The sequence below is a fragment of the Nerophis lumbriciformis genome, linkage group LG01 (assembly GCF_033978685.3).
Source record: "Nerophis lumbriciformis linkage group LG01, RoL_Nlum_v2.1, whole genome shotgun sequence".
NCBI lineage: Eukaryota > Metazoa > Chordata > Actinopteri > Syngnathiformes > Syngnathidae > Nerophis > Nerophis lumbriciformis.
Genome location: NC_084548.2, coordinates 36,325,808 through 36,343,200, shown reverse-complemented (window position 1 = coordinate 36,343,200; position 17,393 = coordinate 36,325,808). Strand labels below are relative to the sequence as shown.

General features: G+C 40.6%; 1 protein-coding gene across 3 annotated transcripts; it reads right to left on the bottom strand.

The window, feature by feature from the left end:
- Positions 1 to 4,595: 4,595 nt before the first annotated feature.
- On the bottom strand, positions 4,596 to 13,329 carry tp53inp2b (tumor protein p53-inducible nuclear protein 2). Of its 3 annotated transcripts, none has more exons than XM_061980526.1 (4): positions 13,051 to 13,329; positions 9,409 to 9,736; positions 8,377 to 8,899; positions 4,596 to 8,297 (listed from the first exon to the last, which is right to left on the bottom strand). In XM_061980526.1, the coding sequence occupies exons 2-4, from the start codon at positions 9,530 to 9,532 to the stop codon at positions 8,042 to 8,044; spliced, it is 903 nt and encodes a 300-aa protein (XP_061836510.1). In that variant the 5' UTR covers positions 9,533 to 9,736; positions 13,051 to 13,329; the 3' UTR covers positions 4,596 to 8,041. The 3 variants fall into 3 exon arrangements, with proteins under 3 accessions (XP_061836510.1, XP_061836517.1, XP_072769458.1); XM_061980533.1 differs by having other exon boundaries at positions 8,377 to 8,533; XM_072913357.1 differs by having other exon boundaries at positions 13,055 to 13,329.
- Between the last annotated feature and the right edge of the window lie 4,064 nt (positions 13,330 to 17,393).

Below are 17,393 nucleotides of genomic sequence, written 5' to 3'. Positions count from 1 at the left end.
GAAGGCATTCGACCGTGTACCCCGGGAAGTCCTGTGGGGAATGCTCAGAGAGTATGGGGTAACGGACTGTCTTATTGTGGCGGTTCGCTCCCTGTATAATCGGTGTCAGAGCTTGGTCCGCATTGCCGGTAGTAAGTCGGACACGTTTCCAGTGAGGGTTGGACTCCGCCAGGGCTGCCCTTTGTCACCGATTCTGTTCATAACCTTTATGGACAGAATTTCTAGGCGCAGTCAGGGCGTTGAGGGTATCTGGTTTGGTGGCTGCAGGATTAGGTCTCTGCTTTTTGCAGATGATGTGGTCCTGATGGCTTCATCTGGCCAAGATCTTCAGCTCTCACTGGATCGGTTCGCAGCCGAGTGTGAAGCGACTGGGATGAGAATCAGCACCTCCAAATCCGAGTCCATGGTTCTCGCCCGGAAAAGGGTGGAGTGCCATCTCCGGGTTGGGGAGGAGATCTTGCCCCAAGTGGAGGAGTTCAAGTACCTCGGAGTCTTGTTCACGAGTGAGGGAAGAGTGGATCGTGAGATCGACAGGCGGATCGGTGCGGCATCTTCAGTAATGCGGACGCTGTATCGATCCGTTGTGGTGAAGAAGGAGCTGAGCCAGAAGGCAAAGCTCTCGATTTACCGGTCGATCTACGTTCCCATCCTCACCTATGGTCATGAGCTTTGGGTCATGACCGAAAGGACAAGATCACGGGTACAAGCGGCCGAAATGAGTTTCCTCCGCCGGGTGGCGGGGCTCTCCCTTAGAGATAGGGTGAGAAGCTCTGTCATTCGGGGGGAGCTCAAAGTAAAGCCGCTGCTCCTCCATATCGAGAGGAGCCAGATGAGGTGGTTCGGGCATCTGGTCAGGATGCCACCCGAACGCCTCCCTCGGGAGGTGTTTCGGGCACGTCCGACCGGTAGGAGGCCACGGGGAAGACCCAGGACACGTTGGGAAGACTATGTCTCCCGGCTGGCCTGGGAACGCCTCGGGATCCACCGGGAGGAGCTGGACGAAGTGGCTGGGGAGAGGGAAGTCTGGGCTTCCCTGCTTAGGCTGCTGCCCCCGCGACCCGACCTCGGATAAGCGGAAGAAGATGGATGGATGGATGGAGGAAGGTAACACTTGGAGAAACAGGCTTCCGTAGCTTGTCAGCACACAAACTGCCCAACAGAGGCTGGCCCAAGAGAACAAATTCAACAGTCAATCTTGTTTTCCCAAGACTTTAGGGACTAGATGTTTTTTTTTCAATTTCTTTCCATTAAATATCGCATTTGTTAAATGTTTGCAATACACCCCTTGCCACGCCCTCGCTGCACACTGGGCCAGCCCCCGACCCGGGTTCACAGCCACACAGATAGTCAGACATCACAAACTTCAACATTATACATAACCGCCAGGTCACTACAATATTATTCTAGTAAAATGACAAAAACATTTGAAAAAAAGTAAATCACACTAACTCATAAGCACGTCCCTGAAAGTGGTGATCAATATTATATATATGTATTGTATATATTATATAAAAAATATAGTATAATATAATAATATAATATAACAGTATATATTATATAGTGTGTTTATAATATGTAAATATTACATATGTTATATTTTATATTACTTCTATGGTACATTTTTGTCTACTTTATACCTGCATTATCCTTTCCATCCTTTATAACTGAGCTACTGTGTGGAACTATTTCCCTTGTGGATCAATAAAGTTTGTCTAAGTCTAAATCCTTTCCCACACTGGCACAAGATAGCTAGCCTTTGGAATCTGATTAGATAAAGAAACAGCCACATCGCTATTATCGTCTTTTTAAATGACATCCGCCTGCACTCCTAACTCTGCAGGCTCTTGGCAGATTACAGTGACGTGGCAACACACTGAAATCTGATTGGACAAATAATCTAACTGGAAACAGTGCATCCAAGAGACATGCTACTAAATCAAGATAATAGACTACATACTGTATTAATACTTTTTCATGGAACAAATACTCAAGTTTAAGTTGTAAATTTAGGTCAGTGTTTAGGCCTGCAGAGAGACCTTGCTGGCTCTGACTGACCACCACTTGGTCCTCACTGACATTTATTTCTCCATGAGTGTATGCCCCCTGGGATTTTTAGCATTTGTTGTTTGTCTGTTTAACATGTTCCATATGCAGTAAAAAGTATAAACAATAGAGATGGAATTTGTGGCTCTTTAAAAGGAGCTCTTGAGTAGCCATTCCCTTCAAAGAGCTGTTCACAAGTCTTTTCATTATTATTATTTTTTTAATCAAGCAAGCATTTACTGGTAGCCGTAATTTACACCAACACAGTGCATACGGAAAGTATTCACAGCCTTTCCCTTTTTTGGTTGTTACATAAAGCCTTATTCCAAAATGGAATACACACATTTTCGTCCCCAAAATTCTACAGACAAAATCCCAAAATGACAATGGGAAACCATTTCTTTTTAAATTGCAAAAAAATTTTTTTTTAAATAAATAAAAAATAAACACATGAACAAAGGTATTCACAGCCTTTGCTCAATATTTTTGTGATGCACCTTCGGCAGCAATTACAGCCTCAAGTCTTTTTGAATACGACGCCACAAGCTTGGCACAGCTATCATTAGGCGGTTTCGCCCATTCCTCTTTGCAGCATCTCTCAAGCTCCATCAGTTTGGATGGGAAGTGTTGGTTTTCATCCATGATGTTTACGATTGTTGCATTCATTTTAGGCACTGTTTATACTGCACACCCAATCAGATTGTTTCCCCCTCAAGTGACACAGATCTGATTTTTGGCCAGTCTAAACGCTCCAAAGTGCCTCAAATCTGATCTTTTGGCATCAGATTCTGGCCACATCAAGAGGGAGTCCTGAATCAGATTGAAATCTAGTCTTTTCAAATGTGACTTCAGCCTAAACGCAATCCAACCTGTATGTGACTTCAATCAATCTGTTTTTTCGTCAGCTTTGGGTAAGCTACGTCACTCGTGTGCGTGGGGAAAGACGCAGTCGCAAGAGGAAATTGATATTTCATCACAACACCCGGTTTCGGTTTCTATTTAAGACAACCTGCATCACTCGTCAATAGTGCGCAAATAATAGGTTGTATGTAATATATGAATATATTTTTATTCCGAAAAAACGACCGGAATTTATGCTGTGGCGAATTTGCCTACAGGCGAGTGGAAAAATAAAGCGCCCATAGATCCACGCTGATGTCCGTGTCTCCTCTATTTAACAGCCATAAAAATATTACGACCCTCGACCCCCAAAAGGGACAAGCGGTATAGAAAATGGATGGATGTATGGACATCCATTCCTACATTATAATACTTTCATTTATCTTTACGTTAAAAACTAATTTTGAAGGTGTTGCCACTTTTATTTTATTTTGTAGTAGTAGCGACTTCCTCCCGGTCAACTTCCTTTATTTTCACTTTATAGAAATGCGCATGCAAGTGACGTCGGGCCACATTGGGGCCACGTCGGAGCCACATTCGAGCCTGTGCTCGTTTACACTGGAGTCTGATAAAAATCACATTTTACTTGCAGTGTAAACAGTCAGCCGGAAAAAATTTGATCTAAAAAAATCTGATTTGGGCCACTTTGGCCTGCAGTGTAAACGTAGTCTAATCACCAGGCCAGTACCATCCCTACAGTGAAGCATGGTGGTGGCAGCATCATTCTGCAGGGATGGTTTTCAGCGGCAGAAACTGGGGGACTGGTCAGGATAGAGGGAAAGATAAATGCAGCAATGTACAGAGACATCCTGGATGAAAACAAAAGCTTCCCATCCAACTTGATGGAACTCGAGAGGATCTGCAAAGAGGAATTGGCGAACTTGCCCAAAGATAGGTGTGCCAAGCTTGTGACATCGTATTCAAAAAGATTTGAAGGCTGTAATTGCTGCCAAAGGTGCATCAACAAAGTATTGATCAAAAACTGTGAATACTTATATAAAAGTGATTTTTTTTACTTGTATTTTTTTTGCAATTAAAAAAAACAAAAAACCTTTTCACATTGTCATTATGAGGTCATGTCTGTAGAAATTCAAGGACAAAATATAATTTATTCCATTTAGAAATAAGGCTGTAACATAAAATGTGGAATAAGTGAAGCGCTGTGAATACTTTTAGGATGCACTGTATATATTACTCTATTTGTGAGGATTATTTTGAAATATTGACAATAATTTCATTTTTGTTGCGTTTTCAGTGTAAGCTTTCTGTGAGGTGGTGCCATATTCCCATGCTTTGGCCGTGACATCACTCGTAAGAATTTTCCCTCACCTATAAAACACGTACAGTATATATAAAACTAATACAAAAATGAACTACCCTACATCCACAGCCAAAAAAATTGACAACAAAAGTGAATAAAAAAAGAAATTAAAAAAATTAAAATTATTTCATTATCTAGTGTAGTCATGGTAGTATTGGCAAATGCAGAGAAAGGCTCTCAACTGCGAATCAGTTCTATTCATTCACTTAAAAAGTGCCGCATTTGATTAATTTGTGAACGTCACATCACTAGTAAACAATACATTTCTGCCAGGGAGACTCAAGTCTTGAATAATTGTTCTCAAGCGCGCTCCCAAAATAATGACACAAGATTCAGGCATTAACCTGAGCATTTATTGTTTTTTTTGGGATTGTGTGTGGGTACCTGTGTTTTTCTGAATCGCTGCTGGAATACCCATCAGCTCATTTTGCATAGGTTTTGCCTGTCCGTGGACAAGTGTCCACATAACGGATTAATAAATCATTACATAACAAAAAACATGCAGAAAAAGTGAAAGGCACAATCACCATAAATATCAGATACACAACATTTTATGTGTCTAAATATTTAATTTCATCGGGGAGGAGTGGACTACTTGAGATGCAACATGGGCCAATTTCCATGTGTTGGTAAGCTGCCATCATTTCAGGGCAAAAAATAAACATCAGAAACTCCCCAGACATTCAATGTTTTTCATATAAACACCCTATCTCTAATTACTATACAGGAAAATACAAGCATATTTTGTTATTATGATACATACACATTTTTTTTTTCATTTCTTTAAATATAAACTATGTATCCTGCCTTGTCATGTACCTTTCCACTCACATCACATCATAGAAGTTCAACATATAGTATGCACTCCCTTACCACATTTTTGGATGTCTTTTACTCTTGACCGCACACTTCTGAATGATCACACAACACACTGACAGCACATTTCCTTCTTACATGACAAAAGTGAGGCAAAAAAAGACACACAGTTTTTCCACACTCACACACATTGATCTGTGTTTTCTCATTAAGTGTGTGTCTATCCCCCGTAAGAGATACAAAAGCAGTTAACGGAAAAAAAAATCTGAAATTAATGTAATACTTTATTATAGTATTTTTATGAAATTACTAGAAGAACAAAAAGCTATTTTGGTATGTTATTAAAAAAAAGGACTTTAATAGACAATTTCAAAAGGAAACACTCTTCCCCTTTCCAAAGATTGTAAATGCATCACCAGTTTGCCACTCTGTCTTTTCCACACAGCAGTACAGATTGTATTGCAACCATGTCAGTGTCCTCACCAGAGTACACGATCGGCAAGTACTCTGCTTAGTGGAGCCTCTGGGAGGCACTGTGAGCCTATGGCACATCAACCCTGAGCTTATAGAGCGATTTTTATTGTGCTCCTCCTCAGCAAGATGTAACTCAAACTGGGGGTGGGGTCCTGTGATTAGGAGCACCGAGCTGAGGCAAAAGAGGATTTACCTCACTCCCATTGAACTCAACATTGCGGACTCGGGTCTTTAGAGCAGTGGTTCTTAACCTGGGTTCGATGGAACCCTAGGGGTTCGGTGAGTCGGGCTCAGGGGTTCGGCGGAGGTCAAGACACACCCGACTCATCGTGTAAATAAAAACTTCTTCATATCGGCGTATTACGGATACGGCAACAGCAGAAGTCAGACTGATTTGCAGGTGTGTAATTTGTTGTGAGTTTATGCACTGTGTTGGTTTTGTTCTTTGAACAAGGTAAAGTTCATGCATGCTTCATTTTGTGCACCAGTAAAAAAAAACATGGTAACACTAGTATGGGGAACATATTCACCATTAATTAGTTGCTTATTAACATGCAAATTAGTAACATATTGGCTCTTAACTAGTCATTATTAAGTATTTATTAATGCCTTATTCGACATGGCCTTATTATAACCCTAACCCTCTAACCCTGGCCCTAACCCTCTAACCCTAACCCTAACCCTAACCAAATAACTCTGAATTAAGTCTTTGTTACTTAGAATATGTTCCCCATACTAAAGTGTTACCAAAAACATATAACTTTGTCTTGAATTAGAAAAAAAAAAAACATTTTATTTTTCACTAAAGAAGGGTTCGGTGAATGCACATATGAAACTGCTGGGGTTCGGTACCTCCAACAAGGTTAAGAACCACTGCTTTAGAGGCTTTGACATCTAACAGAGTGCTATAAATTGCTTTAGAATATTTACAAGAGTAATAAAGGACTATCATAATGTATATTTTAGGAGATTTTAACTTTCTCACACACAAAAAAGAAGGGGTGGGGAGGTCTCAAAAGTAAAACACAAGCACACAGCACACTGCTAAAACGTTTGACCCACAGAAATGTATGACAGTGCAAACTTACATCCATGTTTCGAATAATTTACAAACATTAGTATACATATCAGCACCATTGTTTACTATTGTTGTTGAATACATGTCTTTAAGCTCAGCTTCTAAGTAAACCATGTTAAGAGTTTGGTGTGCATACAAGGAGACAGCAATGTTCAGACAAACTGATGGAACTTTTCCCCATTTCTTCAAATCTGACTCCTTAGCAGCCAGGGATATTTTTTTTTAAATAATTAAAGCAACTAATGTATACAATGTGATGTATAATGTGAAGAATCGCAGTACACACTGTGTCTGGTGTGTGCTGGGCCCTTGGCTTCAGGTAGAAGATGACAACATTGAGTCATGCTGCAAGTGCAGCAAGTTTTAATTCATTTTGTTTAATCAAATGTCCACTTTCTCTTCATATGAATGTTGATATTGGTGGAACCTTGCAAACTTTACAATGAACAACAACAACAAAAAGAGTTGTAAGCCATTTTTATCGTTCTACACTTACAATATTCTGCCATTCTCTTTGACCCAACGCCGAAGCTTGTATCTCATCATCTTGCTTACATTTATGAGCATTTAAATATTCAACTTTTTATATTGATAGTTAACCATTGCCTAACATAAAAAGTGAAAGGAAATGATGCTCTCTTATGTGAGAAAAAAACAAGAGTGCTTTGGAGGGTCACGTCCCACTTACCTATTCTTTATCACACGCCATTGTACTAATTCACTGCATCATTGATTCTTTAGTCTGTTTTGGTCATCCTCCCACCATCTCTTTCTTGCTCTCAACCTTCGCAATGTAGTGAGGAATAAATCGCACAACGTTTATTTTCTATGATGAAATTGTTTGCCACAATGCAAACATATATTTTTGTGCTTGTCATCACAACAGTCCTCACCCAGAATATCCATCTACAAAAATAAAACTGGACGGTGGCTATAACTCAAAATTAAACTTTAAGGAAATGATGGCTTTTTTTCCCCTGCAAATAAGGTTCAGCCATTTTTTATCTGTGATGCAAGGTTCCCTCAATTATCTTCTGTTCAGTCAGAGAAAATCACTTATGAACATAAAATTATTTTATGGTTGTATTGATATAAAAAATGCTTGGGGTGAGAGTGAAAGGAAGACTATGAAGAAGAAATCAATATAGCTAAACTTAATTTTTTTCTTTAAATTATTAAAACCTAAACTTTTTTTGTTTGGATGCTGCAGTAAGGATTTTAAGTTCTACTCTATGAGCTACTCTGAGGGCGAGTATTTCTTACGAGCAAAATAGGGCAGCAGAAGACTACAGAATGCAACATTTTTGAACGACTGCGCCAAAATGAAAGCAGACATGTTAAATGCACTAAATGTGTATAAAGTTGACTCGGCTCCTTTAATGCCCTCAGAGTAAACAGCGCTTGGAGGTTTAGTGGCAGAAGTTACGCTTGCTAGGCTGGTGAAGGAAGGTGTTGCGAGCGTGGCTTGCGTGACGAGGAACCTGCTCTCTGGTGCGGTTTTGGCGTTGGATGCGATTGCGGCTCAGGTGGCGCCTCTCGATGCGGGCTTTGCCACGCTGGACCCTGGCCACTTGGGCCAACTTAGGCTGGACGTAAGGTCCAAAAGTCCCCCTGAATGGCCCCGGGGTGTGGGTGGCCGGAGCTGCAGCTGGCTCAGCCACTCTGCTGCAGTGGTGGAGATGAAAACAAAAAGATGTCGAGACACTCGGGATGGTGCTGAGGAGAAGTGTGTTGCGTTTCTCACCTAACACTGCTTGCCAGGCTCACAATGCTTTCCTCGCCCACCACGGAGAGGTTGCTGTTGGAGACGATGGAGAGGTTGTTTGGGGAGACGTACACTGACATGCTGGGGTGCTCGATGAGCAGGTCCTCCATTGGGCTTGCTTCCGCAGTCGCTCCTTCTGCAGTGAAACAGGGGGGAGGGGTGACAAACCAGCTCTCATCCATGCAGCCTCTCTCTGAGCCTGCTCTACTGCTTTCCCCACTGCCCCCACACTCGCTCCCAGGAGGAGAAGTTGACTGGGCGGAGGAGGCCGTGGACAGTCTGGCCCGCCTTGGGCAAGATAATGATTCTGATGATGCTACTGCCCCTTGCGTCTGACTTTTACGTGTCCTACGGCGCTTGATTGGAGGGCGGGGAATGGATGTTTGGCATTCAGTCCGTGTCTCAGTGTCTTTGTGATTTGATTGGTTACTGTCCAGGATTGGATGTGCGATAAGTTGGGCTCGTGTCTCATCCTCAGCCGGCATCATGCAGACAGATTTGTCTAAACGTTTGGCACAAATGAGATCACGGTGGGGAAGCCAATAAAGATGGAGGTGGTAAGGATTTGATGCAGATGAGGTAGATATTCAAAATGTCATGCAGGTTGAAGGGGTATTTTTAAAATATGTTTTAGATCACATACGCACGCGCACGCATACCAGTGTGGGGGTTGTAAGGGTGTGTACAAAATTGGAGGGAGGAGGAGAGGGGGCAAGGAAACACAAAACATAAAAGAGTCACATCATTAGTTGTGTTGACCCTCTTGGGTTTTGGTGCTTTCTCCTATGTTTTAGTTTCATTGGCTTCTGAAGACACACATTGATTGGGATCATAAATGAGGATTATATTCAGTTTAGTGGCATCCCGTCCAAATCAAATCCTAACTACAACCGGTCACCACCCTTCAATACCTCTTTACTTCACTGCCGTTTGGTCATTACAACTTATTTAACAGATATAGTTTAGCTCTTAAAAGCAACATTCAGTCCACTCACTATAAATGAGACTCACCAGGCAAGTTGACAAGCATCCATCCTTCCTCGTCAGCCTCTGTAACACAGGGCTTGGGTCCCTTCAGCTCAGCTGCCACCTCTTCCACCTCCCCAAACAGCAGGTTGCTCAGACGTTGAAACATGACTGCTTGGTATGTCAAGTGTTGACTTGCAGGCTTTTTGTCAAACAAAAAAAGCTGTAGCTGCCTTTGAATGGTATTCACTTTTGAATATAACTTAAAGTCATATACTATTATTTTTTTTTTTTCACTTAAAGCCCTTGCTGGTTCTTGAATTGGGGCTTCAGTAGTGCAAATATAAGGTTTCACTTGGTTTATAGCAAAGGCCTGTAAGAGAACAAAAACATGATAGTATTAGAAAATTGTGTTATTCACTGTCAATATACATTTCATCAATATACGCCAATTATGTGTTTCAGTAGTAAATGGAGGTTGGAATGTTGTATTTTCCTAAAAACAACAAAAAACTGCACCAAGTAAAATTTTGCGTTCGAGCTGTATTTTTGATTTCTAATCTAGTTCCAATCTGCCAAAAATGAAGCCGATGTATAGCTTTAGATGTTCCAAGTAACTTTTCTTCTGATAAAAACCACAATATCCCGATATTCGTGAATAACTGAAATGCAACACTTTAAATTCCGGTCGGAGGACTGACTCTATTATGCTGTGTTTGTTCCTGCCTTACGTAATACAATCTCATAAATCCTGTAATGATAAACATGTTTTAGTCTTGCTGTTTTTGAGCTTTAGTATCAGTTAGTGATGTGTAGCTTTTACATTTGAATCGATACCGGTACTCAACGGTACACAATTTCAGGGCTTTTGTGTGTGTGTGTGTGTTGTGCATCAAATGTGTTAATAAATGTTAATTGTTTATTCATAAAATCTATTTTTTTTATTTTAACCCTTAACTGACTGTGCTGTCCAGTTTTTAACTTGTTTTTTTTTACACCTCTGTGTCTCATTTGCAAGTACTGTACTGGATTATATAGAAGACTTTACATGCAGTTGCAATTTTAAGACATTTGATGGCACTACAGAGTGTTTGCCATTAAGTTGAAGGAGCCAGTCTTTTCTTTTGTTGAGTCCTGCAAAGTATGTATTGTGTTTATTACACACCAGCTGTTTAATTGTAACGAGCCTCTTGTAGTTTTCATTACCAAAATATGGAGGTGTTGAAATCGCCATGCAAAATCGCTAATACTGAACGGTAGCATGTCTACGACAAATCCGAGGTAAATTAACATTGAGCTTGCATATTTCGAAAAATGGAGCCTCATTGTACTTTTAAGCGCCTTTCTCATGTTTTATTGAAAATTGGAACACTACCTACCTCGAGGCAGTCCGACTGAATACGCTCTGAGTGCTTGACGGCTTGTTTACCTGCCAAGTTCAACCGGACGTGACGTCACGAGCAATAGGTATCGGAATATGGCACCGTTTAATTTTACGTGACTCGTTACCCCGTGGTACTGACGGAATTCGGACAGTACCTATAAAAGTACACAACGCTACTCATCCCGAGTATCAGTTGAGTCTTAAAACTTTTTTCCAATTCCACCTAATCGCATAATCACCGCATGCATTAGCAGTTGTTGCTAATGAGCTAATTTGCTTTGATCCCTATTGATAATTAGACACATGCCAGCTAAATTAAACGTCATACTTTACTTTTGTTTGTGCCGAATTAGTTTATTTGAATTGTGCTTTGATGGGGATTAACATGAGTGTCGCTTTTATTGGAACTCTTTAAGTGTTCTTTGTAAGTATAATAGCTCTAGATGACACTCAGCATCAAGGGTTGGAATTGGGGGTTAAATCACCAAAAATGATTCCCGGGCACATCCCCCACTGCTGTTCACTGCTCCCCTCACCTCATCATCAAGAGTGATGGGTCAAATGCAGAGAATCATTTCGCCACACCTAGTGTGTGTGTGTGTGACAAGCATGTAAGCTGTAACTTTAATATGATCACTGAATTTGTGTCTGATGAGTGATACATTCAGCTTGGACTTTAAACAAACCTAGGATAACAGCTAAAACATACTTTTCTTAACCATTAGGCATACACAGGTTGTGTAACTTAAAACTAAAGATCTCGCATTCAAACTCTCTTTTTTCCACCAGTCACACACTTCTGGCCTTCACATTAACAGCTTCATGCACTAACAAAATAATGATCTCTTAAAATGGCTGACTTTTGATTAAATGTTAATAAATGTTCCTATCAGTTACAGAACAAGTGTTAGGATCAGTGATACTTATTGGCTCGTCAAGCTTTTTGCAGTTCAATACAGTGCAAATAACACATTTTTCCGTCGTAAGAAAAACTCAGCATTACTTGGCCCTCAATAGTGACTCCATTGGTTACTACGTAGGCAGCCTAGATAAACACATGAATGATCACATTAAAATCACACTCCCATAATGAAAATTTAGTTTTAAAAATGTCTTAAAAATTTAAGTCTGCCAAAAGTACAGATGAGTGAGGCATGGGAACCGTGAAAGGAAGACATTAATTATACAGTACATTGAGTTAAAAGTGTACTTTCAAAGCCTTAAATGCCTTATAGCGTTAGATAAAATGTCTTGTCGACACGAGATGTTGTGTTTGTATTGTCAACACAGGAAGACTGCATGACAAATAAAAGAGGCAAACAGACCTCGGGGCTGCTGTGTTTATCTTTCATAATGGCCTGGTTATTGATACCAATAATAATGTATGTGTCTTTAAAGCTATTTCATCCGTAATATTCGATAGGTGTTCGTTTTAGTTGTATAATGCCAACATTATACCTTTAAAACACAGTTAAACGCTTAAAAGTGAAGCGGTGTCTGTCGGGGCGGGGTTTAGAGACAAGGGCGGGGACTAAGAATAAAAACAAGACGCGGTGACGTCACTGCCTGGCCACTGTCACTGACGCTGGCTCCAGCCTATTTTATAGCGAAACGTCGAGTGTGAGCTGCAAATAAATAAACGATGTCGATAGCTGTGTAGTAAGAAGGTGTTTATCTACTGCAGTCACCATGTCGCGAATGTTGACACGGTGGTCAATTCCTGTTCAAATCCGATGTTAATACCGTCAAAATACGTCGATGCACGGATGTCTAATATGTACAGTACACGAACTGGTGAAACTGGACGGGAAAATATGGAGGCAGACTTCCGGTGGGGAATCCGGGCTACAGATGAATTATCCGTGTAAATCCTCCCAGCTGAAGGGTCAGAGCAATGACAGTCGTGGCTCAACAAGACGTCGACTAGCTGACGCTGACAATGCAGTGGCAACAGAAGCACATTTAAAGAAGAACTACCCAGGTCTTACCTCCAAGACAATATCCGCCATCGCCTCCACATCAGCAATTAGTGCAATTTGAACAACAACATCGCAGAATGGTATCATTTTCGGTGCAAATTAAGGGCGTCGAAATACTTGATCTAACGCCTTAATTCGGACGTTCACGTATGTGAATAACCTTTGAGGCCATACATTAAACTTAGAGCAGCAGGTTTTGCCAAAAAGGGTTGTTCATTATATATGAGTTGATGATGGTTGACATGTTATATGAGTAATGATGCGTTCAAGGACCGACAAAAACAAAACAGCATCACATTCAAATCAATGTAAAGAGCTGCTTACCTGCCTTTGCGATATTATTCAAGTTGTAAACGAGATCACACACAGTAGAATCGAAAATTCTTAAAGCATAGCTTTAAATAGCCTTTAGTGAGGTAGCTAAAACACCATCATATAAAAATAAAAGGCTTTCTTCTCAGAAGAAGGTCTTCGTGTAAAATATTACACTGTTTCAGATCATAACATCTGCAGCTTTTCGCTCCTTTCCTATCCTTTTTTCACCCCCGCTGCAGATGTCCCTCTTGTTTATTGCTGCCTCCAGCTGATCCTTAGATCAGTATGTAGAACGTACAAAACAGCTGATTGTGAGATCACAATACATAGGAACACGCCTCTGGTCCCGCCCACACCGAACAAACCAGCCAATCGGAATATTACACAAGCCACAAGACGAGGCTGGAGGGAAAGAGGCGGATGGGGGCTGGGCGAGAGAGCTGTCAAGCTGCTCGCAGAGAGAAAAGCTGATCCCGAATCAGCTGCTGCTTTCCCGCAGCCTATGTTTCTAACGAAAGTCGGGGGGATGGTAAACTGACCTCGAGTCTGTGCTTAGATGCCGTTTTACAACTAGGAACCTTACTGTGTAACAGTTGAAATCAAATGGCACATACTGCCAGCTTGCTGCCAAATAGTCCAGATACATCTAGCTTTTCAACCTTATTAGGTTGACATAATTTGATAGTTTGTATTGCATAAGCAACGATCGTGTTTCAAGTCTTTATATTGTACATATGACAAAACAATATCCAGAAACAAATGTCGATGCTGCTGTTGTTTCGTTTAAAACAGTTTGTAAATGGACTACCCCTCATTCGACCTTCTCCTCTATGCTCTCTCTTAGTGCCACTCAATATTCCCCAGCCAATCAGATGTGTATTCTCTGAATGCAGCATTGGAGGAACCAATGAGTTGCAAGGAGGATTTTTAAAGACAACCCTGGTGGTGACTTTTGCACTTTGCAGTCGGTCACTGCCTTTATGAAACAGATGACTAATGAAATACATATGCTAGTTTGCATGTATTGCAGTCAATGGATTTGTCTGTTTGTTATGGTTAAAGGGGAGGTTCCTCTTTTTAAAAACCTTGCCTATCATTCAAAATCCTTATGTAAGACACAAACACATAAGTTGTTCTTTCCCCCCCCCCACTCTAATTAGTAAACAAATGCAAGCAAAAGTCAGCTTAAAATGGAGCTGATGGGAGTCGCTTTACCCTGCCTATTAAGCGCTTAAAAACATCTAAACACCTCCATCAAGGTTATATGTACCGGTACATGACGTAACTATATATGTAATGTAGTATCAGGTACATTAAAGGGGAACATTATCACAATTTCAGAAGGGTTAAAAGCATTAAAAATCAGTTCCCAGTGACTTATTTTATTTTTCGAAGTTTTTTTCAAAATTTTACCCATCACGCAATATCCCTAAAAAAAGCTTCAAAGTGCCTGATTTTAACCATCGTTATATACACCCGTCCATTTTCCTGTGACGTCACATAGTGATACAAACAAACATGGCGGATAGAACAGCAAGTTTATAGCGACATTAGCTCGGATTCAGACTCGGATTTCAGCAGCTTAAGCGATTCAACAGATTACGCATGTATTGAAACGGATGGTTGTAGTGTGGAGGCAGGTAGCGAAAACGAAATTGAAGAAGAAACTGAAGCTATTGAGCCATATCGGTTTGAACCGTATGCAAGCGAAACCGAGGAAAACGACACGACAGCCAGCGACACGGGAGAAAGCGAGGACGAATTCGGCGATCACCTTCTAACCAACGATTGGTATGTGTTTGTTTGGCATTAAAGGCAACTAACAACTGTGAACTAGGTTTACAGCATATGAAATACATTTGGCAACAACATGCACTTTGAGAGTGCAGACAGCCCAGTTTTCATCAATTAATATATTCTGTAGACATACCCTCCTCCGCTCTCTTTTCCTGGGGGTCTGGCGGCAGATTTCTTTGACTTTATCGTTGGAAATGCATCTGCTTTGAGTGTCGCAGGATATCCACACATTCTTGCCATCTCTGTCGTAGCATAGCTTTCGTCGGTAAAGTGTGCGGAGCAAACGTCCAATTTCTTGCCACTTTTGCATCTTTGGGCCACTTTTGCAACTTGAATCCATCCCTGTTCGTGTTGTTACACCCTCCGACAACACACCGACGAGGCATGATGTCTCCAAGGTACGGAAAACAGTCGAAAAAACGGAAAATAACAGAGCTGATTTGACTCGGTGTTTGCAATGTGTTTGAGAAAATGGCGGATTGCTTCCCGATGTGACGTCACGTTGTGACGTCATCGCTCCAAGAACGAATAATAGAAAGGCGTTTAATTCGCCAAAATTCACCCATTTAGAGTTCGGAAATCGGTTAAAAAAATATATGGTCTTTTTTCTGCAACATCAAGGTATATATTGACTCTTACATAGGTCTGGTGATAATGTTCCCCTTTAATAACAACATGTAACATGTAAACGTATTTTGCTCATTTTAAGCATACGGCGGCACATTCATTTCAATGCATCACTTTTTCCTTCGACAACACCACTGATTATTACTCACTGCACACTTCATGAGAGACAACAAACATAATAAAACATCACTTACTGTACAATGTCTGCTGTTACTGGGATGGCGACTGTTAGGATGTTGATATATTCCCGTTTAGATAAAGAATGACTCATAATCCTCGCGAAGAAAAAAGTGGGGTGGAACCAAGCGTCTTTTTTTTTTTCCGCCTTTTCCGGGTCTAAGTTGGATGCCAAAGTTGACCAACAATTCAGTTTATGTCCACATCATTTTACTATCCAGGTGAGAAGCATGATTTATAATCTAGAATTAACTTTCATGCGTTTCAAGGCGAGAAAGCACCAGCTGATGATGTCAATACAACAGCATAAAAAAGTTACCTCTCTCTGATCAATGCACCGCTAATAATATTATCGCTAATACTGGGTTAATATTCAGGTCAGAAAATGTAAATGCTGGTGCTTTTTGGATGGTTATTTATTGGGTTTTATGGTCAGAATAAACGCAATGACGTCATGGCTCCCATTGGCTCCATTGTAAGCAAACTTTTATTTACGTTTGTTCACGAGTTGGAATGCATTAAAACAGGACATATGTCTTCTTGTCTTTCATAAGGATTGTGAATTATAGGCAAAATTCCCCAAAAAGATGCAGTTCCCCTAAGTTACTCTTCTGGTCATAGTGAATTATGTCATTCATGTTTTTTCAGATCATATTGTTCACTAAAATGTAAAATGTGTACTCGCTGAAACTCCAGTACAGGGACTTATTAAGTAATTTGGGGGCCTGAGGCAAACCTAGTTATTTGGGTTTGCCAATAAATGATAATTGAGACAATTATCATTTATTAATAAATAAATAAATGATAAATAAATGATAAATGGGTTGTACTTGTATAGCGCTTTTCTACCTTCAAGGTACTCAAAGCGCTTTGACACTACTTCCACATTTACCCATTCACACACACATTCACACACTGATGGAGGGAGCTGCCATGCAAGGCGCTAACCAGCACCCATCAGGAGCAAGGGTGAAGTGTCTTGCTCAGGACACAACGGACATGACGAGGTTGGTACTAGGTGGGGATTGAACCAGGGACCCTTGGGTTGCGCACTGCCACTCTCCCACTGCGCCACGCCGTCCCATGATAATTTATTAATTAAATAATCATGTTTATTTAATAAATAAATAAACATGATTGATTTGGGCCCTTCACATGAAAAAAACAACATGGTAATGTTGTTAGAAACTACCATGGGAACTGCACATTAAAGCTTGGCGAGCCGCACAATGAGCATAACTGATCCCAACACTTTTTACTGTAATGCATAGGAACATTAATTAACATTTAATCAAAAATAATCAATTTTTTGGATATCATTATTTTGTTAGCGCAGTTGGACCGGATGTGACGCATAATGCTGTTATTAAAAAGGCCAGAAGTGTGTGACTGGTGGGAAAAAGAGTTTGAACAACATTGTTTTCTTTATGCTATGCCACCTAATGTTATAAGTCCATCCCTGCTTTAGGATAATCATTTTTAAATGTGTTTTCTCATAGTGACATATTTAACTACTACTGATACTTCCTGGCAAAATAGGAAACAAATAAAAGCTAAACGGTAAGAGGCTGTTACTAAGGCACATTTGGCACAAGACTTATAATTTGTCATGTTGTGTGAAAAGGACCTATAAAAGTGTCTAAGTAATTATACCAGTCTATCTTCCATTCCCCATTTTGTCATGTTTCTATCTCTTTGCTGAGAGATAATAGTAAGGGTTCAGTACAGCTTGAGCTTTATAAAAGCAAGAT